This window comes from Muntiacus reevesi, chromosome 6, assembly GCF_963930625.1.
Source record: "Muntiacus reevesi chromosome 6, mMunRee1.1, whole genome shotgun sequence".
In the NCBI taxonomy this organism is placed as follows: domain Eukaryota; kingdom Metazoa; phylum Chordata; class Mammalia; order Artiodactyla; family Cervidae; genus Muntiacus; species Muntiacus reevesi.
The window spans coordinates 110,044,666-110,069,701 of NC_089254.1; the positions used below are offsets into that span (position 1 = coordinate 110,044,666).

The 25,036-nt window shown below is 46.9% G+C and overlaps 1 protein-coding gene across 1 annotated transcript in view; it reads left to right on the forward strand.

The window, feature by feature from the left end:
- Positions 1-25,036, forward strand: part of DPP6 (dipeptidyl peptidase like 6) — a 778,594-nt gene that overhangs the window by 430,898 nt on the left and 322,660 nt on the right. Inside the window, exon 3 of the mRNA XM_065939554.1 lies at positions 5,583-5,681. Within this exon, the coding sequence (XP_065795626.1) occupies positions 5,583-5,681 (99 nt within the window). The remainder of the gene's footprint in view (positions 1-5,582; positions 5,682-25,036) is intronic.

A 25,036-nucleotide genomic window follows, 5' to 3' on the forward strand; every position in this document is an offset into this window, starting at 1 on the left:
TTATCGTTACCATCTTTTAAAATTCCATATGTATGCGTTAGTATACTGTATTGGTGTTTAACTTTCTGGCTTACTTCACTCTGTATAATGGGCTCCAGTTTCATCCATCTCATTAGAACTGATTCAGATGTATTCTTTTTAATGGCTGAGTAATATTCCATTGTGTATATGTACCACAGCTTCCTTATCCATTGCTCAGCTGATGGGCATCTAGGTTGCTTCCATGTCCTGGCTATTATAAACAGTGCTGCGATGAGCATTGGGGTACACATGTCTCTTTCAGATCTAGTTTCCTCGGTGTGTATGCCCAGAAGTGGGATTGCTGGGTCATATGGCAGTTCTATTTCCAGTTTTTAGGGAATCTCCACACTGTTCTCCATAATGGCTGTACTAGTTTGCATTCCCACCAACAGTGTAAGAAGGTTCCCTTTTCTCCACACCCTCTCCAGCATTTATTGCTTGTAGACTTTTGGATAGCAGCCATCCTGACTGGCGTGTAATGGTACCTCATTGTGGTATTGATCTGCATTTCTCTGATAATGAATGATGTTGAGGATCTTTTCATGTGTTTGTTAGCCATCTGTATTTCTTCTTTGAAGAAATGTCTGTTTAGTTCTTTGGCCCATTTTTTGTTTGGGTCATTTATTTTTCTGGAATTGAGCTTCAGGAGTTGCTTGTATATTTTTGAGATTAGTCATTTGTCTGTTTCTTCATTTGCTATTATTTTCTCCCATTCTGAAGTACAGACTTTTGGACTCTGTGGGAGAAGGTGAGGGTAGGATGATCTGAAAGAATAGCATTGAAACATGTATATTATCAAGGATGAAACAGATCGCCAGCCCAGGCTGGATGCATGAGACAAGTGCTCAGGGCTGGTGCACTGGGAAGACCCAAAGGGATGGGATGGAGCGGGAGGCGGGAGTGGGGATCGGGATGGGGAACACATGTAAATCCATGGCTGATTCATGTCAATGTATGGCAAAAACCACTACTATATTGTAAAGTAATTAGCCTCCAACTAATAAAAATAAACAAATAAATAAATAAATAAAAATAAATAAATTCTCCTGCAAATGTGGTTAATGTTGGCTTTACTGTCCTCCTGCACTTCTTTAGAGAAGCCACTTAACCTCTCAGGAGCTCAGGCCTACCTTCCATAAAATGGCTTTCCTTCCTCCTCCTTGCAGGATTGAGAGGTAATAACTGTCAGAGTCCTCCAAACACTGCAGAACAGTTTAGAGTTGTCACTTTACATCCCAAGGACCCAAAGAAACCATCTAAGCAGTACACCAGCTTAACATGCATGAGACCTTGACTCCAAAGACATAGAAATCTATTAGGCACAACAGTAAATGACTGAAAGTTTTTTTCCAAAATTATCAATTTGATAAAAGAGCTTGTAACCTAAAAGCAGATGATCTTGATTAAGCTAATTAGGCATATTAGGAATTAAAATTAATTGTTTAGAAATTTAAAACAGCAAAATGAAAGAGCTTGACACACTAAAGAAAAAAAAAAAAGATAAAAATTGAGCTGAAGAAATAATGCAAATCCTCCCAGAGACATAAAGATGCAGAAGACCTAGAGGTTCCTGGTGAAGTCCAGTGGGGTCTGGAATGATGGAGAAGCAGTATTGAATTAGACAGTTACTGATAACATTCCTGATACAGAGAAAGGCTGTTCTTAGACTGTAAATGGTACTAACTGGCGAGCAGGATATTTAAAGAAAAGCCACAACTGGACATTTTTCTAATGGAATTTCAGAGTATCAAACATGAGAGAACATGCCTTCATCACTGGACATTTTCAGCTCACACTTTCTACTGCACCAATACCAACCCACTCATAGTTTCCTGAAAATACTGCGGTCATCAATGCCTTCATGGCCTTCAGTCCTCCTAGCTTGAATGTTCTTCCGTTATTTTATCTTGGCTAGCAGGCTGTTTTCTCACAGGGTTCTTTCTGGAACTCCTCCTGCTTTTTGCTCCGCGGCCTCCTGCACATCGGGTCCTGCTGCCTTCAGCCCTGCCAGTCTTGCAGTGTGGTCATTGTTTCAGCTCTGGCTCCATTTCTGTGAGATTCTGAGGGTCCGAATCGCTTCCAAGGTCTTTCATCTGTGATTCTTTGGGGGCTCGGCCTGACTCCTGAACATGGCGGTCCCTTGTGCTGGTCCCCGCCTCAGAGCACTTTGGAATGCATCAGGCTGTGCGTCAGTAGCTTAGCTAGATAGCATGTGACCATGTGAATGAGCTGTCAAGCTCCAGAGGGGCCAGCAGAGAGTGTCTTGAGGAGGCAGAGCTGACTGTTGACAGAAGCACCTGTCCTGGCTTGAACAGAGCACTCTTTATAGTGTATATAGTAATGCTGCCACCACAGGCTCTCCCTATTTAAATCATATCAGATTTTAAAGTATTTTTTTAAAAAAACCAAGGAAGTAGTAGTTTTTAAAAAAACAAAACGCATTTTCGGTGGTCCAGTGGTTAAGACTCCACGCTTCCAACGCAGGGGGCATGAGTTCGATCCCTGGTCAGGGAAGTTCTGCATGCCATGCAGTGTGGCAGAAAGAAACAACCAACTTTTTGTTTTGATGAATAGAACCATCGTTTGTGAAAAGAAAAATTTTCAGAAAGTGAGTGGATCGACTTTTCCTGTTTGACCCAAAGTTTGATTAAATGGCAGTCTGTTGTTCTTATTGGGCTTCCTATGGATTCCAAAATGTGGAGCTGGAACCATCCCTGAAGAGAAGTGTTTACTTAGATAAAATTCAACTTCTAATGTGATGAGTTATTTTCTCACCATGTATTTGAGTGTCTGACATACTTACTCTTGCTCTTGTTTTATTTATTGTATTTTTATTGAAATATATTTGACACTGTTTAAGTTTAGGGCTTCCCAGGTGGCACTGGTGGTAAAGAACATGCCTGCCAGTGCCAGAGACGTGAAAGAGGCGGGCTCGATCCCTGGGTCGGGAAGATCCCCAGGAGGAGGACATGGCAGCCCACTCCAGGATTCTTGCCTAGAGAATCCCATGGACAGAGGAGCCTGGCGGGCTACAGTCCATGGGGTCGCAGGGTCGGACAGGACTGAGTGCAGCATGTTGATTTGATGCATTTATATGTTGCAGTATGATTGCCTTTGTGGGATTAGCTAACACCCTCTGTAAGGCCACGTGATTATCTTCTTTTTTGGGGTGGGAAAAATTAAGATCTCTTCTCTTACCAAGTTTGATGTTTATAGTACAGTTTTGTTGCCTCTAATCACTAAATGTGCATGAGAGCTCCAGAACTCATTTATCAACGAGTTGCAAATATACTTCTTAATTACTAGTTCACAGTATAACTTTATTAGATTGATGTCTAGAAATCTTTAAATTTTTCATGTATTGACTGTTTTCCATACTGAAATGCATCATGTTTGAAGCTGCGTATATTTTTCCAAGACGGCTTCAGAGACAAATGAGAAAGTCCCAGAGGGAAGAGCTAGGCTTGGTTTTAACAGGCTTTGATTAGCACCGGGGAGAGCTGCACATACCATCAGGTGTAACAGGAAGGCCACCTCAAGCCTCATCACTCTGTACATTTCAAAAGACTTCTACATGCACTAATCCTATTTGAAATGCAAGATACAAGTCAGTGTGCAACGTTCCTGCGAATTTCAGTAATCTTTCATGCCCAGGGAGGCCACAAAGAAGAAACCATAGGAGATGTAACAAAATCTATACATATGCTAGAATCCTAGAAGCTTTGAGGATTTCATTCAGAGATTATCATTTTTTCATTATGTAAGATAAAAATGTTTTTCTTGTTTCCCCAACCTGCCACTGATTTTGAAACAGAAAGTTGAAAGAGGCAAAGTTGTTGTTGAGGGCAAGCACTGAGACAGCCCAAGAAGTGAAGGCTGGCTCAACAGCCGGAACTGAAAAGAGAAACAGACCCAACAACCAAACATCCCCGTGTAAAACGCAGTGATCTGAAACCACCTCACACAGGGTGCACACAGACCCACACGCCCTGATTAGCACTCATGGTAACCCCACGCAGCAGCCCGACACAGAACAGAGGAAATCAGGACCTGACTCTTCAGGAAAAGGGCAGCAAAAGAGGCATCTTTCCTTTCAGAGGGCCGGGTCGTAAATAAACATCCTGCGTAAATGATGGACGTCGGACAAAGTTAAGCTAGAGTGTCTTGTTAGTACGACAGAAGTGAGGGTGGTTTGAGGTCCCGTCCAGGTGGGGCTTTGGGGGGAGAGGTATAGCTGCTTTACAATGTCGTGTTAGTTCCTGCTATTCAGCAGTGTGACTCAGCTCTAAGTATGCACACGTCCCCTGCCTCTGGAGCCTGCCTCCCTTCTCTCCCAGCCGACCCCTCTCTATCCTCAGAGAGGTATCCTCCCCAAGCCAGGCTCCTTGCTTAATCCAGCAGCTTCCACTCGCTGTCTATGCACGATGGTGCGTCTGTATCAATCCCTGTCTCCCGGTCATCTCCTCTCCTGCCCCCGCCACGTCCACACGTTCTGTTCCCTGCATTTGCGTCTCTGCTCCTGCCTGGCTTTAATCTGCTTAGACTCACAGGTCAGAAGGTGGACAGCCTATTGTCTTGTCAAAGCAGATGAATGAATTTTTGTGCCTGTAATGAGAGAACCTCTCTTAGGCAGATCTAAATCCCCAGAGGCTTCGGCCTTAGGAAGTAGGGTAAAAGCTTCCAGGTTCCTAAAGTCTGCCCGCTGGTGTCATTACCTGAATACCTCCTCTTGGGATGGATGTTCAAGTCTTATCCCGGGTGCTTACTCCCAGGCCTGGTGATCCAAGTGAGGCAGGGGGGTCAGAATCTGGTAGTTTGCACACAGAATTTGGGGTCTGTCTCTTTAATGGAGGACTAATCCCCAACCTGAAGGCAGCCAGGAATGAATGAGGCATATGGGGAAATAAGGACCTAAGGAATGTGCTACTTGTTTTTGGATTTCAGACACCCAACATGTTTACTGTTGGCATTATGAATGCTTAATGAATGATTGGTTACATAATACAGTTGTGATCCCTTTTTTTTTTTTTTTTACTATTTCCACCTTACTGCTCATCAGTCAGTTTTTCAACACTTATTTACCTTCATATCTAAGATGGTCATTTATGTTTTACAGGTAGAGAGGCCATAATGATTCCATTTTATTGTACTGTGATTCCCCTTACAATAGTTTTTGATAGCTTTGTTGTGATTGTTTAGTCCCTCAGACACGTCCGACTCTTTTATGACCCCGTGGACTGTAGCCCACCCACCAAGCTCCTCTGTCTGTGGAGTTTTCCAGGCAAGAATACCAGAGTGGGTTGCCATTTCCTTCTCCTGGGGATCAAACTGGCATCCCCCGCATTGGCAGGCAGATTTTTTTTTTTTTACCACTAAGCCACCTGGTAGCTAAGCTATTGATAAAAGCAAAAAGCATGGCTGGCTTTTATTCAGCTCTGTGTATATAAATTATGTTTAACCCTGTATACTATTTCTGGGTGGCAATCAGAATGTTTTATGGTCCTCTCTTTTTTAACCAGGAAATAAAATTTTTTGTCTCTGTGCTCCTTGCTCTTTTCTAGCGGAAGATAACAGTCTGTCTCAAAAGAAGAAGGTGACTGTGGAAGACCTCTTCAGTGAAGATTTCAAAATCCACGACCCCGAGGCTAAGTGGATAAGTGGTGAGTCCTGAGTGCGTTTGGGGACTCACTCTCCTACTCTCCGCCACTTTCTGAGAGCCCGGGTTTTGTAATTTGCCTTTCACCTCCCTTCTCTGGCTGTAGAAGTGGTTCCACAGAGCTCTTTGCTGTGATCGTCATCTTACTGTCGTTCTAAGAAAACGTGTATCTGGTCAAATCAAGCTGCTCCTTCATGAGTAATGGACCTTCGGGGTCGCCTCCCTGAATCGTTACTTCTCAGACCCAGACGTGAGATGTTGCTAAGCAACAGGACAAGGAGAGACAGCTGAGCCTTCCTCCCTTCTCCACATTTCTTTATTCCCTTCTGTACTCCTCTCGTTTTCACTCCTGACTGGGTCCAGGCGCCAAAAGGAACTGAAAGGGTTCTTCTCGAATGCTGCCTAGTGAAGGAAACAGCAGAGTCCAGTGCCCACACGCGGAGAGGTTAATCTTCCTCTCCAACTTCAGTCTAGATGAAACCTTGTTTTCTTGTTTGGGGGATTTTTTTTAAACCACAAAGCAACATAGAACTGGAGGTGAAAGGCAGTATGTTTATAATACATTCATTGGTCCAAAACAGTCTGCTTCCTTTGGTTGGGTCTGAAATAATGCTAGAGTGCAGTCCTGGGGAAAGAAGATGTAAGTGACTGCTCCCCATCCTCTGCAGGCTTCTCTGCACCCCTCTTGCACAGTCTGGTCCTAGAACCTCCCCAGTTATCTCCACAGATACTGTTTTCATTTTGTCTTAGCTTCCATGGGATGCACTTGAAAACTGATCCTCAGGGCAGAGAATCTTTGTAGTGGAACACTGGAGGTCTCGTTCACAGCCTGGCTTTTATAGTAAATGAGGCCAAGAGAGGTTAAGTGACTTCTCTGAGGTCACAGAGCTAGTTAGTGACACAGCTGAAGCTGGAAGCCTGCCTCCTAACTTCCTTCCCATTTTGTGTGCTTTCCACTGATACTTTGTTGAATGACACTGTGTCATATTTTCTTGCTGTCCAGTTCCTCTGAAATGTCATTTATGCTTCATGAACTGTCGAAAATCAACCAGGAATGACTCTTTGCCTTCCGTCTCCCACTGGGCAGTAGCTTCTCCTTTGTCCTTCACTGTGGCTTCCGTATTAATTTCTGGCCCTTAGATTTGCTTATTTAAAAATGAAAGGAGTAGCTGAATCTCAGAGGGAATGTATTTTATAAGAGGGAATTGGGGATAAATGAGAGCAGCGTAGTGTGAATACCAGTAGGAGACACACACAGAAATCCAAATCATTGATAGAGCCAAGGTCTTTGTTGTTTGAGGAAATAATTTTACCTTTGGTCCTGAGGGGACGCAGCATCTGTTTCCTGTTTGTGTGTACCCATCGCAGAGAGAGGGTTGAGCCCTGATCACACGCTCTGGGCCAGATCTTGGGAATAAAAGATGATGACTGTCTTCTTAAGGAGCAGAGCATCATTCGGGAGACAAACCAGGGAGTGACTGGTGGTAGCCCTGACACATGGCGCAGGTAGGATGTGATTTTCTCCTTCTTCCCGAGAAGGAGTTTCAAAGATGGCGCATACACTCGGTGTTAAAGGTACCGGGTTCAGAGGCAGCCGGAGGGGGCCCTGCAAAGACCCCGTGCGTGCTCAAATAATACAGGCAAGCCTTTAGATTAGAGTATCCGTGGCCTCCGGCTTGGCCTGCCTCAGTGTTCCTTGTGCAGACAATGTAAAAAGCGTAGGCAGAGATCTGGAGGCTACAGGAACCCGTGTCGGTTGCTATTGTAAGGTGTTGGTCTTTCATGAACTAATTTATGCTGCAAAGGCATGGAGCTGGTCCTGAGATGCGCTGGCTTTCTGGCCAGGATTTCATTCTATCCCCAAAGTTGGGAGTTAATAAGAAGTGGCCTTGTGCCCGGCAGAAAATGCCCAGCAGGTTAAATCTACTCATAAGATGACCTGTGGTTCACAGAAACGTGCCTTTGATGTCCGGGAGCTTGTGTGAGAGGGGTCTCTCTTTGTAATTGTAGGCCCAGGGTGAAGGTTTGCTGCAGGTTAACCCAGTGGTCAGATCTCTGCAGAGACCAGGCACCACCAGAAATCTAAGGGGACGTAACTCCCCCCACCACCCTGTTTTCTAGCTGCCCCCTCCTCCTCTCACTGATTCCTCTTCCTGATCAGCCCCTTTCTTTCTGCTCCTTGAAGATGCAGTAGCTTAAAGTGAATGAAGTGACTCTGTGGTGACTAATTGTGCCTTACACTGTGAGTTTTACAAATACCATAAAGAATCCGTTCATTTTTTAATGTTACAAGTCTAAATGTGAAAACCCAGGGAAAGAATCCTACATTTCATAGGATTGTTGATTGTTGTGGAGCTGAGATGAGCTTTAGAAATGATCAGAACATTAATTCATTTAATTAGTGTTTATTGAGTGTCTGCAATGTAGCAGGCAAGTTGCTGGACCCCAAAAAAGACATCATTTTTCCCATGGAACAGTTTCCCTCTGGCTGACTTGGAGTTACCACCTCCGCCACAGCCATCTACCACAATCATCACTACAACACCCTCATTCTTCTCCTCTTCTTCCTCCTTTCCCCTCTGTCTGCACCTCCTCTCCTTCTTCTTCCTTGCTATCAACAGCACCACCACCATCACCATCATCATCATCAACAACACCATCATCATCACATCACCACCACTGCCATCATCATCACATCACCACCACCATCATCATCATCACCACCATCATCATCACATCACTATCATTACCGTCATCATCACCACCATTGTCATCACCATCATTATTATCATCATCATCATCACCATCATCATCATCAACACCATCATCATCACATCACCAACACTGCCATCATCATCACATCACCACCACCATCATCATCATCACCACCATCATCATCACATCACTATCATTACTGTCATCATCACCACCATTGTCATCACCATCATTATTGTCATCATCACATCATCAATCACATCACCACCTCCACCATCATCACCACCATCACCATCATCATATTACACCATCATCACCACCACCATCATCATCATCACCATCATCATCACCATCATCACCATCATCATCACCATCATCACCATCAACACCATCATCACCACCACCATTGTCATCACCATCATTATCATCATCATCACATCATCATCACCACCATCGCCATCTCATCTTCACCACCACACCACCACCACCATCACCACCATCATCATCATCATATTACCACCATCATCATCACCATCATCCACTGGGAGGTCCCACATCTTAAGTTCTGGGCTAAGTGCTTTGCACACTTTAAATCAATTAATTCTCACAATTACCGTTATTCTCTTGGCCTTCCCAGGTAGTGCTAGTGGTAAGGAACACACATGCCAATGCAGGAGACTTAAGAGACGTGGATTCGATCCCTGGGTCTGAAAGGTCTCTTGGAGGAGGGCATGGCAACCCACTCCAGTATTCTTGCCTGGAGAATCCCATGGGCAGAAGATCCTGGCAGGCTGTAATCCATGGGGCCACAAAGAGCTGGACACAACTGAAGTGACTGGGCACACACACACCATTATTCACATTTTACAGATGAGGAAGCTGAGCCAAGGGTGTTTAAATGACTTGATCATTATCACACAGTTAATAAGTAGCAAAATTCAGATTCAAACCTATAAACAGCTGCACTAGTGTCTATAAATAGCTACATTGTATAGAAGCAAAGTCTCCAGCCAATTTCTTCAACCCCACTGGCTACATTGTGTGTTTAAGCAAGACTGTAGGTTATGAGTATGTCAGAATTATTGCCATTTCTTAACTTCTCTATTTTAGGACTCCTTATTCCTTTGGTGCCTATGTTGAATTAGCAGAACACAAGTGATCAAGAAAAATGGTGCTATTCCCCAAGAAAGAGACTTGACTTTTTTAGTGAACATTAACCATTAAAGTTTGGAGAAGGAAATGGCAACCCACTCCAGTATTCTTGCCTGGAGAATCCCATGGAGGGAAGAGCCTGGTGGATTACAGTCCACAGGGTCGCAAAGAGTTGGACACAACTGAGTGACCTAACTAACTAACTAGCTAACTAACTAACCATTAAAGTTAACAAATATATTATCTTTGGTTTAATGTTGGAGTTAATCATGTAGAACTAATACATTTTATTTATCAGGAAAAAAAAATGGATTGAAGTTAAATTTCTCCTCACCCATTTTCATCCTGGGGACACATTTTTGATCTACCTTTTCTGAAATGATTGGTGTAACAGCCTTTGAATTCTTTCATGTCCTGAAACCCTGGTAGACTTCCCTCGGTATTTGCTGGAGTTAGCCAATTGAGATGCATAGAGCAGTATAAGTGGCAACCTCTGAGTTCACTCAAACTCCCACCTGCAAGGGAAGAGGTCTATGCTTCCTGAAATTACCCAGGGTGTGGTCTCACCCCATATTTGCTTAGTTGAATAAATTCTTCTGTCGTAAGTGACCACATTGGACTTCTCAAGCTTTTGTATCTCTTAGTGTGCTGTGCTGGGATGCTGTGATGTGAGGTGGCCTCTGTGATAAGTCTTAGGTTACTTCAGACGTTTAAGTCTGTTTACTTCCATGGGTCAATTTTCCTGGGCTCTCTTTGTCTACTCATTTTTTCCAGCTCCTAGATGATAAATCGTTTCAGACCTTCTCCTCTCTCCTTAACCCTTCAAACCTTCTTCCCGTTCTACTTCCCACCCAAACCTACCAGGAGAAAGAAAAAGAATACCCCTACCATCTCATCTCCTTACCCACCAGCGTCTGCACCTGCCATGCGCTCTGCGCCTCCCCCGGCCGGAAACCGCAGTGTGACCTGTCTGTGCTCAGCCTCCAGAAGTTAGGGGTGAATGTGCCTCACTTAGTTGAGGAATAATTGCAGCACACATCTGCTTTCTTTTCTTGATGTCGATGTTTAATCTCTGTGTTAGAGTATTCCCATCATCAAGCAGATATGCTGCTGCTTGGGTCTCCAAAAACACCCAAAAGACTCAGCGGGGCTCCACCTTCCCCGCCAGGCACTGCCCGATGCCTTGTTCCTCTTCGCAGCTTGAAACGGGTGGCGCTGTGCCGTCTCCAGGTACTCTCTCCAGCTTTTGCTAAGCCCGCTCTGGCTAGGCTTTCACCCGTAGGACTCCCTGATTCTTCTCTTGTCGAGGTCACCAGGAACCTCCAGGGTGCTAAATTCCATGGCCACATCCCAGACCTCTTCTTAGTCTGACCGCTAGCAGCATCTGACACAGTCCTCCCTCCCGCCTGCTCCAGCTTTCTCACCTGACCTCTGTGTCATCGCGTTCTCTAGGCCTTGTCTCCACCTCCTGAGCTGCTGTCTCTGACGTCTGATGTTGGTGGGCCTGGGTCTCGGTCTTCCCCTTCTCTCTTGGTGTCCACACTCACTCCCTCCGTGTTTTCATCTAGTCTCATGACGTAAAATATTCTCCGCCTACTGATGGCCCCTAACTTATTCTACAGATCAGACCGCTCCCCTGAAGTTCTCAGCTGTCTCACAGACGTACAACCCTGACTTAAATATCACCAAATATGAGTTCACCCCCTTCTTGCAAAAAAAAAAAAAAAAACAAAAGCCCCCACACCATCCAGGTGCTAAGTGGCTTCAGTCCTGTCCAACTCTGTGCGACCCCATGCTTGCAGCCCTCCAGGCTCCTCTGTCCAGGTCTCCAGGCAAGAATACCAGAGTGGGTTGCCATTCCCTCCTCCAGGGGATCTTCCCGACCCAGGGATGGAGCCCACATCTCTTATGCCTCCTACATTGGCAGTCGGCTTCTTTACCACTGACGCCACCTGGAAAATCCCATCCACAGCCACTCCCAAATCAGCTGATGAGAAATTTGTTCTTCTGGCAGAACAGGCTGAAAGACTTGGAGTCATCGTTGACCCCACTCTTTTTCTTGTTCTTCATATCTAATCCGTCAAGAACTTCTGCCAGCTCTGCCTTCAGAATGCGCAGTGTCCGCCTTATCCTCAGTCGGACCGTCCTGGCTGACCGCGGCCGTGTTGTCCTCAGTTCACGTAAGGGATGCAGGGCTGGAGGCGGGCGCGGCAGCAGGCGGGGCCAGGCGCGGGCTCCGCAGTGGCCCCTCGGGTCATGGCTCTGGTTCAAGGCGGGAATCATTACGTGACTGGGTGGAGTGCCTTTGTTTCTGCCTTTCTGTGTCTGGAATCTTTAGCAAAGTACCCAGTCTGTGGCCATCTGCTGGCCCTTCTGGAACACTTTCCCGTTTGCGGCTTAAACAGCTGACTTTTAAAGATAAGGAAGCTTATGGACCTGCTAACTTTCCGTGGAACGGTGGGAAGTTCTTTCGGATGAAATTGGTTTAAGCAGACATCTGACTGTGGGACCCCTTCGGGTAAGCTCCCTGGGGGAGAGGGTCCCCATGTTCCGTGTGTAACAGCAGCCACAGAGGCCCCGCAGCAGAGCCCGACCTGGGATGCTCATCAGCAGTGTGCAGCCACAGGGGAAAGCCATCCACAAGCCCAGCAGGGAACAGCGTCGGACCAGGCAATGCTGGCTCTTGGGAGAGGGCGGTGGCCAGAGAGAAAGGGTTCGATTCGGAGAAACAGAAGGCATGAGTGTGATCTGTTGGAACTGAAGGGTAGAGAGCAGTGAAACAGCACCCTGAGAGCTTAGGTGTGTGTCGTATCAAAATCTTTATTATACCTGAGTTGCATACTTATTGTACTAAAGTAGAAAACAGAGAATGCTATTTTAAAATAAATAAATAAAATAAATAAATAAAATAAAAGGGTAAAAATAAACCCCCTGTAATAAAATTACATTTTCATATTTATCCTTTTAGATATAATTTGTGGGACAATGCTGACCATATTTATTACATGGGGGAAAGTTTATAGCATATTATCATAAATGCATTTCAATGTAAATACATGTCTATTTCCATGATCATGTTAATGTCTCAGTACATCAGTTCAGTTCGGTTCAGTCGCCCAGTCACGTCCGACTCCTTGCAACCCCATGGACTGCAGCACGCCAGGCCTCCCTGTCCATCACCAACTCCCGGAGTCCACCCAAACCCATGTCCATCGAGTCAGTGATGCCATCCAACCATCTCATCCTCTGTCGTCCCCTTCTCCTCCCGCCTTCAATCTTTCCCAGCATCAAGGTCTTTTCCAATGAGTTGGTTCTTCCCATCAAGTGGCCAAAATATTGTAGCTTCAGCATCAGTCATTCCAATGAATATTCAGGACGGATTTCCTTTAAGATTGACTGGTTTGATCTCCTTGCTGTCCAAGGGACTCTCAAGAGTCTTCTCCAACACCACTGTTCAGAAGCATCAGTTCTTCAGCTCTCAGCTTTCTTTATAGTACAACTCTTACATCCATACATGATTTCTGGAAAAACCATATCTTTGACTAGACGGACCTTTGTTGGTAAAGTAATGTCTCTTCTTTTTAATATGCTGTCTAGGTTGCTCATAGCTTTTCTTCCAAGGAGCAAGTGTCTTTTAATTTCATGGCTGCAGTCACCATCTGCAGTGATTTTGGAACCACCACCCCCCCCCCCCGCCTCCAAAAAAATAAATAAAGTCAGTGTTTTCGTTGTTTCCCCATCTATTTGCCATGAAGTGATGGGACCGGATGCCATGATCTTGTTTTCTGCATGTTGAGTTTTAAGCCAACTATTTCACTCTCCTCTTTCACTTTCATCAAGAGATTCTTTAGTTCTTCTTTGCTTTCTGCCATAAGGGTCGTGTCATCTGCATATCTGAGGTTACAAACCCTGTTTCAGACTGTAATCGGGGGAGGCTAATTCCCAAAACAGGGTGTGGTATTTGTATTTGCTGCTGTTATCCAGTCATTAAGTCGTGTTCAACCCTTTGCGACCCCGTGGACTATAGCACACCAGGCTCCTCTGTCCCCCACTGTTTCCTAGAGCTTGCTCAGATTCATGTCCATTGAGTCGGTGATGCAGAAGCCTTTTTCTTTCTGTTCATCACACTTGCCAACAACAGGAAAACAGTCTCCCTCTGTATTTGTGGGGTCGGCCACTCTGCACAGGTAGCCTGAAGCCACAGCACCCGGAGAGACTCCCGGATGACACACCTTCTCAGGAAGCATGTTTGCTGTTGCAGATTCCCTCTTAGGAAGGCGGCCTGGGCTGAACCTTGGCAACGGGCTGGCGAGCCCGCACCCTGTGGCTTGAGCAAGCCGAGGCACCCTTCGGGGGACCTGCTCTCCCTGCCCGGGGTCTTCAGGACTCAGCCGGGCCTGGGGCTGGTTGGCAGAAGCTGCTCCCGGGGGTGGATCGGCTTGTCTGCAAGCTCCAGGCAAGGCCTGGCCTCCCAGTCCCCTCTCTCGACTTCAGTGGGATGTGGCGAAAGCCCGCGGTGGCTGTTGGCTCTGGAGTCTCTCCACTGTTTGTTGGTTCTCATTTCCCTTAATCCAGGCGCCGTGAGGGAAGAGCCCTCTCTGTCTCTCAGATGCGATACAAGAGAGACTGTAAAATTGGAGAAAATTACTTCCTTTGAATGTAGGGAAATATCAGCTGGCTGGTTGATCCTGGGAAAGTATTTGTTTTAGAAGATAAAATTGAGATAGTGCACAAACCTCAAAGCAGCCTGATTTCCATATTTACTTTCTCCTCTTCTCCATTGTTATTCTGAAAGACCAGATGGATTTCTTTTCCTAAAGCTCAGCGGGGGTTCAATGAAGGGGGGATTCCAGGTTAAAACAGTTTGGGTATTTATTTCTGCTGCCTTTTGAAAGCGACATTTTTCAATTGAAACTATCAAGTCCTTAGAATTGCAGAGTCAGAAAGTTCCCTGAGGGCTGTGTGGTGCCACCTGTACCCATCGGTCAGCTGTCACCGCAGAGCATGCCCAGAGAGGACAGGTCTCACAAAGTGAAAATGCTCTTTCGTGGCTCGGTTCAGATGGAAGTAAGCATAGTTATCATTTGAAGTCATCATGTAGAATGCACATTGAAGAGTATCCCTGTGCCTGATTAAAGCCCAAGAGAAACAGCTGAAATACAATTAGATACACGTTTGGGTAAAGCCCCGATTCACTGAATACTTCCTCCGCTTCTGTTGTAGTTTTTGAGATCTCCCCTTGCTCAGGGGAGGAGAAACCCAGTTGTCCGGCATGAGGCCAGCTATGCCTCAGACTGTCTGAGGGCAGTGAAGCCTGTTCCCACCGGTGCTCCCGGATGTAACCTCAGACTGAGGTGCTTTCAGCATCCCCCTGTCTGCATCATCCTGCCTTCTTCTTAATGCAACGCCCACACTTCCAGTGTGAGAGCTGAACGATTATCTGCTAACCGTCCCTTGGAGTTATGAATACCTGCAGCAGTTGGTGCCCAGGGCAGAGAAACAATAATAGTAATGTAACAAAGGAGAAGAATAGCTACATTCAATAACTTAGTTTTTTTCTCTGTTCTGCCTCTCTCTGTGTATATGAAAGTGCTTTTATTCAATACTTCAGTGCTTCAGAAACCCTCATTCACTCTCTATGGCTTGATCCAAAATAAATTCTCTCTGACTTTTCCCAAGGAGAAGCGGTTGCTCTTTGCAGAACTCTGTAAAAGTTCCATCCGAGCATCACCTGAATTATTGTCTTAGAGTCCCCAGCCTTGGGGTCCCCACTCTGCAAGCATGGACGTGCTTCATTAGCAGCTAAAGGAGTGACTGGGGTCGAGAGGGGGACAAGCCTGGTTCCTCCCTTCAGAGGCCCCGAATCCTCTGCAGACATCACGCTCATTTGCTTTTGGTCCTCTGTCTGAGGGGCGCCCTTCTGCTGGTAGTAATACCTGCTTTCAGGAGTTGCATCTCTTCAGGCTTAGGCGGGCCAACACGCTCCCGGCAGAGAGAGGCGCGTTCTGAATCTTTTACTCACTTTTCAGTTGGCAAGTGCCTCTTCCCTGGGAAATTTAGATACAGCCTCAGTTTTGTTGAATTGAATGAAGACCCTTGGCAGAAGCAAAGAGTGGAATCCTATTTCAACTTTGTTTTTTTGCATTACAGAAAGACAGGCTTTTTTTGGATATATGAAAATACACACACACACATGCATGCACATTTTTTCCTGGAGAAAAGACATCTCAAGTGAGATTTACATGGTATGTTGCATCCTCAGTGAGGTGGAGAGACAGTTTTCAGAATGTTCTGTGGCTGCTCTAGGGCTCCAGGCCTGACTAGGCAGCTTCTTCTGAACATCCCCCACCCCACATCGCTCAGGACATGCCCTGCTGAAGGCCCACTTTTAAACCAGACCAGGGTGCAGGGCAGGTGGTCTGCTTGACAGGGGAACGTCCAGAGTACTTTCACCCCCACGCCCGCAAACTGGGACTAACCAGCCTTGGTTTATTTTACTTTCATGAAAATTAAGCAGCCTGTGAAGTACCGTAAGCCCCACTTTACTGCAGCTGTTGAACCCAGGGGTGATATTCCTCTGAGTCTAGAATGGTCTTTTTAAAGCAAACCAGAGAGCTCTATTAATTAGAGATTCTACATCCTTGAAATGCAGTGACCCTCCTACAAGCACTGACGTTATCATTTATTGTCTCAATTAAATTATCCCAAGTCCTTACCCTCATCAGTCTACTAGAGGCTAATTAATTCTCATTGACATCTTTTCAAACACTGATCACCATCTTAATTACTATAAAATGAATCAGTTGATCTTGTCCACGATGGAGTGTAATCTCCAACCCCTGTGCCCACTGTGCGTCTAATTTGCATTCAGCTGTTGGCTTCCGTCTCTGCCTTACCCTGGGCTCAATTCCCGGGTCAGGAAGATTCCCCTGGAGGTGGGCATGGCAACCCACTCCAATATCCTTGTCTGGAGAGTCTGCAAGGACAGAGGAGCCTGGCGGGCTGCATGGGGTTGCAAAGAGTCGGACATGACTGAGCAGCTCAGCGCAAGCGCTGCCCTACCCTGGAAAGCACGCTTCTTGGGGCTGTGAGTGTGTTGTTGTGGTTGTCCTGTTCCCCTCATGGAGCAGAGCGTCTGGCATGTGACAGAATTTCTGTGAATATGACTTGACTGAACGATGACTCAGCGGTTGAGTGTTCATGGCCCAGGACTCTGGGTAAATGAACTTCTGGTTGATGGAACGATACCAGATTCTTTGTCTGTGGTAACTCTTGCCGTTGAAAGAAATCACAAGTATACGTATATGACGTAGCTTATTCTATTTTCCTGCTTTAATAGGGAGAATCTAATAGATGGTAGAGAAGCTCCTGATTCTAGATTTGTTCACCTCGCTTATGTTGCTGGGAAAGACTGAAGGGCGAGGGGAGAAAGGGTGACAAGGATGAGATATTTGGATGGCATCACCAACTCAATAAACATGAGTCTGAGCGAATTCCAGGAGATGGTGAAGGGCAGGGAAGCGTGGCGTGCTGCAGTCCATGGGGTCATAAAGAGTCAGACTCCACCTAGTGAATGAACAACAATGACAACGTAATTTCTGTCCTTGTCATTTATTGATTTTACATGCAAAATGTGCTAAGTCCTTAACATGCCCTGCTTCCACGAGTCACTCAAAGCCACCCCATGAGGGCCATGGGGTGTCCCCACCTACACGGGAATCTTTCAGCTGCGTGGGATCACCCAGAAGCATATACGTGACCTCAGGTCCTAACAACAGTCCGGTGGCCTTTTCAATGCTTTGTTTTCTGGCTTCTTCTCAGACTGACCCCCATCGGTCCCGGCGGGGACAGTCTCTTGGCTTCTCTTCTGTGTTCAGACCCTTTAGTTCTCTCAACATCCTGGGCTCCTGTACAGTCCCCTCTCCCAGAGGAAAGAACAAACAACTTGTTTACTCAGGGTCATTATGCAGAAGACTTTAGCCTGCTAGGCATCCCTCCTCTCCGAGGTCCTGCCTTGGGTGCCAGGAAGCCTTTCTCAACAACAGCGAAAAAGTCAAATTAAGGAGTTTTTCCAAAGAAAAGACACATTTCTGGGACCCCTGCCCTTTGCAAAGCAAGGAACAGCCAAGCGACTTCATTTTGTTCATTTTTCCCAGGTCAGATCCTTGGAGGGGGCTTTCATCCCTCCCCCAAATATATGAGGGAAGAAGAGCAAACCTCAGAAATGACACAGTAGCAGAACACCTCCTAGCAACGCCAGGGTGGCAGGTGAGGCTTCCCAGGATCAGAGAGGTCCGGTCACCTGTCCTGGGCCACACAGCTTACAAGTGACAGTGTCTTTTTAAGGGTTCTATCTGACCTAACACTGAAAACACCTTCTGAGAACATGCCCAGAATTCAGTGGACAGGTTGTTCATTAAATGCGAGGGCATTAATTGAGTCACTGTGAGGCTGAACCCTTATGGACAGTGGGAGTCTGGACTTGTCTGTGAAGCACTGGTGTATCCCCTGAGCTCATACACCCTCCCCTCTCGCTGCTGGTCTTGTGTGAGCCTGAGGGTCCCAGCAGAAGGGCCAGGTATCAGGTATGGGGGTATCAGGCATGAGGGCAGAGTCAGCAGTCCCACACGCCCTCGCCCCGGGCTCCAGGGGGCGACCAGGCGGGCTGTGAGCTCTGCCTCTTCCACCGGGTTATTTGCTTCCTTTTGCCGTTGGACTTGTTTTCTCTGTCGGCTTCTCAGCCTCATCTCAAACACCTCTTGGCACCTTGTCTTTCCTTAAGACAGCTGTGATCTGTGCAGGCAAGTGCCTAAGAAACAAACAGATAAACCTCACCAGAATAGTGTTGCTGGACGATAATTTTTAGGACCGAGTTTTGTTGTTAATCTGGCAGTTTACTGGTAAATGTGCAGTGAGTCCACGCTGTCGACTTGGGGGTTGATAAGTTCCACAGCAGGAATTTTTAAAGGGCAAATATATACAGACCCTGTCGTTCGCTGTCCCATTCTCCCCTCTGGTCACGTGGATTGAAGAGCACCAGCTGGAGATCGGAAGTGCATCTTAGAAGTCGTTTTAGCCCTTGGGTACCTTGTTCAAATTGCCTCGGAAATGAGAACCAGGCAACCTGCCTGTGAGTAAATACAAGCAACATGCAGAGGATACGCTGTGGCCAGCTTGTGAGAAGACCCCTTTCTGCCTGAAATCTGGGGGATAAATGGCAACATAATGTAATATTAACACCAGCCTTTCGTGGGATGTTTTCTTTTCCAAATTTCTCCTCAGTGACTCCTCACAGGAAAACAGATTTTTACTAAACACAAAATGCCTAGATTGGTGTTCATTCTTAAACCAAATTATTGGGTTTTCAAAACTTAATTTGGTGTTAAGAGCCCCAAATAAGTCAGGTTAAAGAAACAAATGGATTGCAAATTAGAGTCTGCTCATTCATCAGCTAATGGACATGAGAAACAATGACCACGTCAGTGCCTCTCTGAGTTCTTCTGTAAGCTAATAAAAGCCTTTCTTCCTGATGCCCAAATCCCACGGACAGGACTAGAATAAGTCCTTAAGTGCCTAAGAGGAGATGCAATGTATTAAAGGCTAAAAGGAACTTTCCATTTCAGCTTGACTCTTGGGCAAACCCATGGTCTCCTTTACTCTTCACATCATCTTCCTCTGCTGTTACAGCTTCAGATTCACCCAGATTCTTTGCCTCCTCCCTCCTTTGAATCAGCGCTCAACAGAGTTTAGAGAAAGAACTAGGACTCCTCCGCGTTCCCCCTTCCCGTCCACCTGACTCGTCTACTTGATGAACAGGGAAAATGAATAGGACCAGGGAGCAAGGTCATTCTCTAATTTTTGTATGAGCGCTCGAGTTTTAAATTAACACCGCTGACCGTGGGATGTCTATTCTAGGTACTGTGGAATGCCCCAGGCATAGGCAAGGGGGCTGCAGTTTGGGGCTCCCAAGCAAAATATGGCAAGCTTCCTTTCTCTGCTTCTTCATGGTGTTAGCAGATCTTCTGCTCATCTGTGTCTTTTCATGGCTTTCCTTCTGGGTAGTAACCTGATCTCTGGAAGTGATTTATTCCCAACTGCACTAGCTCAAGGATTCATCATGACTCCCAACAGAGGCTAAGTCTCCAGGGATCATACATAAAGCAAAGTAAACAGATAAGGCAGGATCCTTGGCCATTACTCGGCCATGAAATGGAACGAAACTGCCGTTTGCAGAAACACGGATGCATCTAGAGACTGGCATCCGTATGTGTGTGCTAAGTCGCTTCAGTTGTGTCCGGCTATTTGCAACCCTGTGGACCATAGCCCACCAGGCTCCTCTGTCCATGGGATTCTGCAGGCAAGTATCCTGGAGTAGGTAGCCATGAAAAGCAAGTATTGTATATTAATGCATACAGGTGGATCTAGAAAAAAAATTGGCTTAGATGAACTTATTTGCAAAGCAGAAGTAGAGACAGACTTAGAGAACAGACGTATGGATACCACGGAGGCGTGGGATGGATTAGGAAATTGCGGTTGACATATACACACTATTGATAGTTTGTATAAAGTAGATAACTGAGGAGAACCCCCTCTGTAGCACAGGGGACTCTGCGCAGTGTTCTGTGGTGACCTAAATGGGGAGGAAATCCTGAAGGGAGGAGCTGCATGGCCGATGTGTGTGCTGGTATAGCTGATGCACTTTGCCATGCAGTAGAAACTGACGGTGTTGGAGAACAGCTATACCCCATCAGCATGCTTAGAGCATCGCCATTCACTTTATCAATATCATTAAGTGTCTGCCCGATGCCTAGAGCTCTGGTTAGTTAGATGACTCGGGGTCATAAAGAGACAGCAGGTGTGGTTTGTCCCTTGTGTGTAGAACTTAAGACATGGTGTAAATGTTAACTTAGGAAGCATCGGTTATTTTTATTTGCTTGATTATCAGGGCTGTATCCCCTCCACAGCTCATGCGGTGCCCAGGAAGTGTTTGTTAAATGAATGCGTAGAATGAAATAAATGAATTCACACCGTTTTGTCCCAGAAAAGATTGGGAGGAGGTCAGTGCAAAGCTCAGGTGGCAATGTAAGAGCCAGATGATGACCACAGAAAGGGAAATGACGGGAAAGATGAGATGATTTTGTAGGAATTTCCGCGGAATGGAAGTGCTCTGTGGAGCGAGGCATCGGAGGGGCCTCCTCCTGGCCTCAGCTCTGCCCTTCCTCTCGGGCTTGTCCCTCTCCTGCTCCTGGTGCTGGTCTGGCAGACGCTGCCCCAGGGATCACGTGCACCTTCGCTCACGTGATGTCCACGCCGATTCTTTGTGGCCGGTGGCGTCTCCATTTTACATATGAGAAAACTGGGCCTTAGGTTAATGAATCGTCTTTGAGTTCTACGGCCAGTTGTCACAGCAAAGGAGGTGACCGCAGGTTCATCTCTTTCCAAAACCTTCCATGTGGGCCCTACGCCTCGCAGCGGGGAGCTGGTCCTCCAAGCAGGACGGGGATCTTGTTCTCATTTCCCCCTTTCCTTCTGCATCAGAGGCTTTGTCAGAAGACCAGCTCTAAAACCCTCACAGGAGTGACACTCATTGCAGACTGACCCGTAAGACATGGTCTAGGGTCAGAAAATGGCCTTCTGGCAGCGGTTAAAATCCACGCAGCTTCAGGTCTGCTCACCAAGGCCTAGTAACCCCAATTTGTAGCTCACCTGAGATTCTTCTAGAAGAGAGTGCTTCTTTTATGGCCAGGGTTTGTGGGAGCAATCACTGCAGTTTACTCTAGGATCTTACAGAGAAGCCGTCCCATCTGAGAACCGTGACCCCGGGGCTGTTGTGCCTGGGGCCACATCTGAGGTCGTGAGTGTGTGCTCATTCAGTCGTGTCCGATTCTGCTGCCCACCAGGCTCCTCTGTTCATGGAATACTCCAGGCAAGAATGCTGGAGTGGGTGGCCATTCCCTTCTCCAGGGGATGTTCCCGACCTGGGGATCAAACCCAGGTCTCCTGCATTAGCAACTAGATTCTTTACCACAGAGCCAACATCTGAAGTAGAACCAGATGTCTTTGAGGCTCAGTTTCAAGAATTTCTCAAGCTTCCCTGGTGTCTTGGGACACGTGAGACTTTGTTATTGTTAGTTGCTCAGTCATGTCCAACTCTTTGCACCTCCATGGACTGTAACCTACCAGGCTCCTCTGTCCATGGGATTTCCCAGGCAAGAATACTGGAGTGGGCTGCCATGTCCTCCTCCACGGAGCATCTCCCCAAGCCAGGGATCAAACTCAGGTCTCCTGCACTGTAGGCAGATTCCTTACCATCTGAGCCACCAGGGAAAGTGAGACTTAAAGTGAATTACAGTTCGGTGAGCCCCATTTTGGGCCTCCCAGGTGGCGCTAGTGGTAAAGAACCCACCTGTCAAGTCAGGAGACGTAGGAGACTCGGGTTCGATCCGAGTCGGGAAAATCCCCTGGAGAAGGGCATGGCGACCCACTCCAGTGTTCTTGCCTGGAGAATCCCATGGGCAGAGGGGCCTGGCGGGCTGCAGTCCACGGGGTCGCAGAGTCGGACACGACTGAGCGACTAACGCTACTAAAGAGATTAAGATAGTTATAGTCTGATGGCAGTCATCTTACATAAATGAAAACGCTATTTAATGATGTGGAATCTTACTAGTTTTAAGAAATAAAGATACTTGGAGTAGTTCACTTACGAAGAATTGGCTTTCTTGAACTGTGTAATGATTTTTAATTTTTAAGCAAAGTCAGGGCAAAAAGTCCCATTTCTGGAATTGCATGTGGGTCATACAGTGATTACTAAGTGTCTTTATATAGATACAAGCAAGGAGTTGCTTTCTGTGCCAGGGAGAGACATGGTGAATCCTCAAACGCCACCTGGCATCCATAGGCTCCTTCTGATAGGGGGCTGTTGGCTGTCTCCAAGAAACCGCAGAGCGTGCCCTGAGACAGGGGGCTCCATCCGGCAGTCCCTGCTCCCGTCAGTGGGAGGGGTTAAGCAATGGAGGCTGGACAACGCCCCCACTGTCTATGTCAGGCCTTGTGGTTCCCAGTCCAGGGTTTTCCCATCATTCTGCTTCCTCCAAATCAGTCGATTTCACTCCATTCATTCATTCATGGTGTGGAGAGAAATAATGACCTAATCCTGGTGGCTCAGATGGTAAAGAATCCACCTGCAATGCAGGAGATGTGGGTTTGATCCCTGGGTCTAAAAGATCCCCTGGAGGAGAAAATGGTACCCCACTCCAGTATTCTTGTCTGGAGAATTCCATGGATAGAGGAGCCTGGTGGGCTACAGTCCAGGGGGTCACAAAAGAATCAGACATGACTTGTCAGCTAAACAAGCAATGACAAGTCCTGCTCTCAGGCAGATCGGGGGGACATTGAGAGAAGTAGATAAATGACACAAAGAACCACGGTTGCTTCCCAAGACACAGAATGGACTGAGGTCCGTAGAAAGGACGCAGAACACAGAAGCTTCTTGCCACAGGAGTTCAGAGCGTCCCTTGGGGTGACACTTGGACCCAAGGGACATTTGAACACTACTAGGACTTTGTCAAGTAAAAATGCTTAGTGGCATATAGATGAGAGGGGGGAGTTTTGTTAATATTGCAGGAACAAAAAGGATGTGAAAAGAGATATTCGTGTGGAGAGCTGATCTGCGAACACTGTCGGCACTGGTGGGAGCTGAGGGTTAAAGTGTGGGAGGGGTCAGGCCACGGAGGCCTCTCTGCAGCCTGGTCCTCGAGCGGAGGGACCGCGGTGGCCGCTGGGGGTGACATCGGCCCTGTTTTACTGCCTGGATCAAAGGGCAGAGGGTAGGGGTAGGCTAGGAAAAGGACGGTGAGTGTGTATGCTTTTATAAACCGCTTTCTGCATTCAGAAGCCTTCGCAGGGTACACGGGGACAGGAGGGTGGCTGCCCCCTGCCCTCCTTAATAAGCCTTAATAAGCTCGGAATCTTGGCGGGGTGGTGAGTCATACACACCGACAGCTGGGTGTGTACCTGGCCGCGGGGAGGGGAAGGGGAGAGCAGGTCGCTGAGGACTGGGCCGGCGGTGCGTTCAGCAAGCGGTCACCGGGGCTGATGCCTGTGGGCCCTGGTTAATGAACATTAAGTAAATTCCTGCTGAGTCGGGCACACCTCCCCCACCTCCTCCGCCGTAATTCAACAGCAGGGAATACCCAGGCCGGAGCACAGGCTTCTAAAAGACAATTCAGGGAGCAGAGTCTTGCATTTCCATAAGGAAGAATCTCTTAAGGCTTGAGGATTTCACAAATAGTGTATATCTTAATTTTTAATGACGTGCCCATGCTGTATTTTAAGATTTTTTTTTTTATCTCTCTAGAACAAACACTGGCAAACAGCTTATTTCAGGAGAAATACAGATGTAAGCGGACCTCCTAAATGCATTAAATATAATCCTTTTTCTCAGAGTCTGAGCCTGCAAATTTCCTGTCTAGAAGGAATGAATTAATTTCTGAAAAGCAGCATGAAGATGTTATGAACATTAAAGCTTTGAGGATTCACTTAATATAATTAACTTGACCCAAAAGGGGCATCTGGGAGCCCAGAGATTTAAGGTTTTTACTAGATAAGAATATCCCATTACCAGGTATCATCCATTTATCCCATCCTTTCCAGCATTTCTACTGGGAAATGTTCCCCGAGCGCTGAGACGGAGACGCACATGTGGAGAGACAAGGAGAGTGAGGCTCCCTTGTGTCCAGTGCAGGCAGGGAGCTTGGACTCCGTTATAATCTTTGTAGGGGGGCCTCTCCCCAGGAAGCGGGGAGGGTCCCCTCGACCCGAGCCGTCATCAGCATGCAGGCAGTGCTGCTGGTCAGGAGGAATTCAGGGGACCAGCTGGGAAGAGGTTAGGAGCCTACCTCCACGTCACAGACTAGAACCCTGCCCCAGATACTCCTTCCGTGTCCCGTGTGGCTCGCCCCTGCATGATGAGGGCTGAAGAACGTGGGGTCTGTTTTTATTGCTAAGCCTGAATCACCTGGAAAGAAAACGTCTCCCCCATCTTCAAGGAAGTCACGTTCTGGTGCATTCGGGCCTTCGTTCTCTCGACCAACGATGTGCCAAGGACCTACTGTGTGTCGGGCACTGTTCTAGGCGCCCGGGGTGAAGGGGAAGCCAGGTCCCTCCCTCGGGGTCTTTCTCGGAGCTCAGAGCCTGGGATCCTGTAGAAGAACCCTCCTTCCTGCTCTGGGAGCCAGGCCTCTCCTTTTACAGGTTAAACGGCTAAGAACTCTAGGAGGCCCTGGCCAGGTGGCGCATCTTCTAGTCTGAGCTGGGCCTGCTGAGGGGCTTTGTGACCTGTGGTTGAGCCAGGAAGGGCAGGTCAGGAGTTCCATCCTCAGAACAGGAAGGGAAGTAGAACTATCATCACCCACAGAAAGACATGTGCAGTGTGACATTGAACTGGAAAAAAAGGAAAAAAAAAACATAAAAGTATGTCCATTTTTCTCAAAA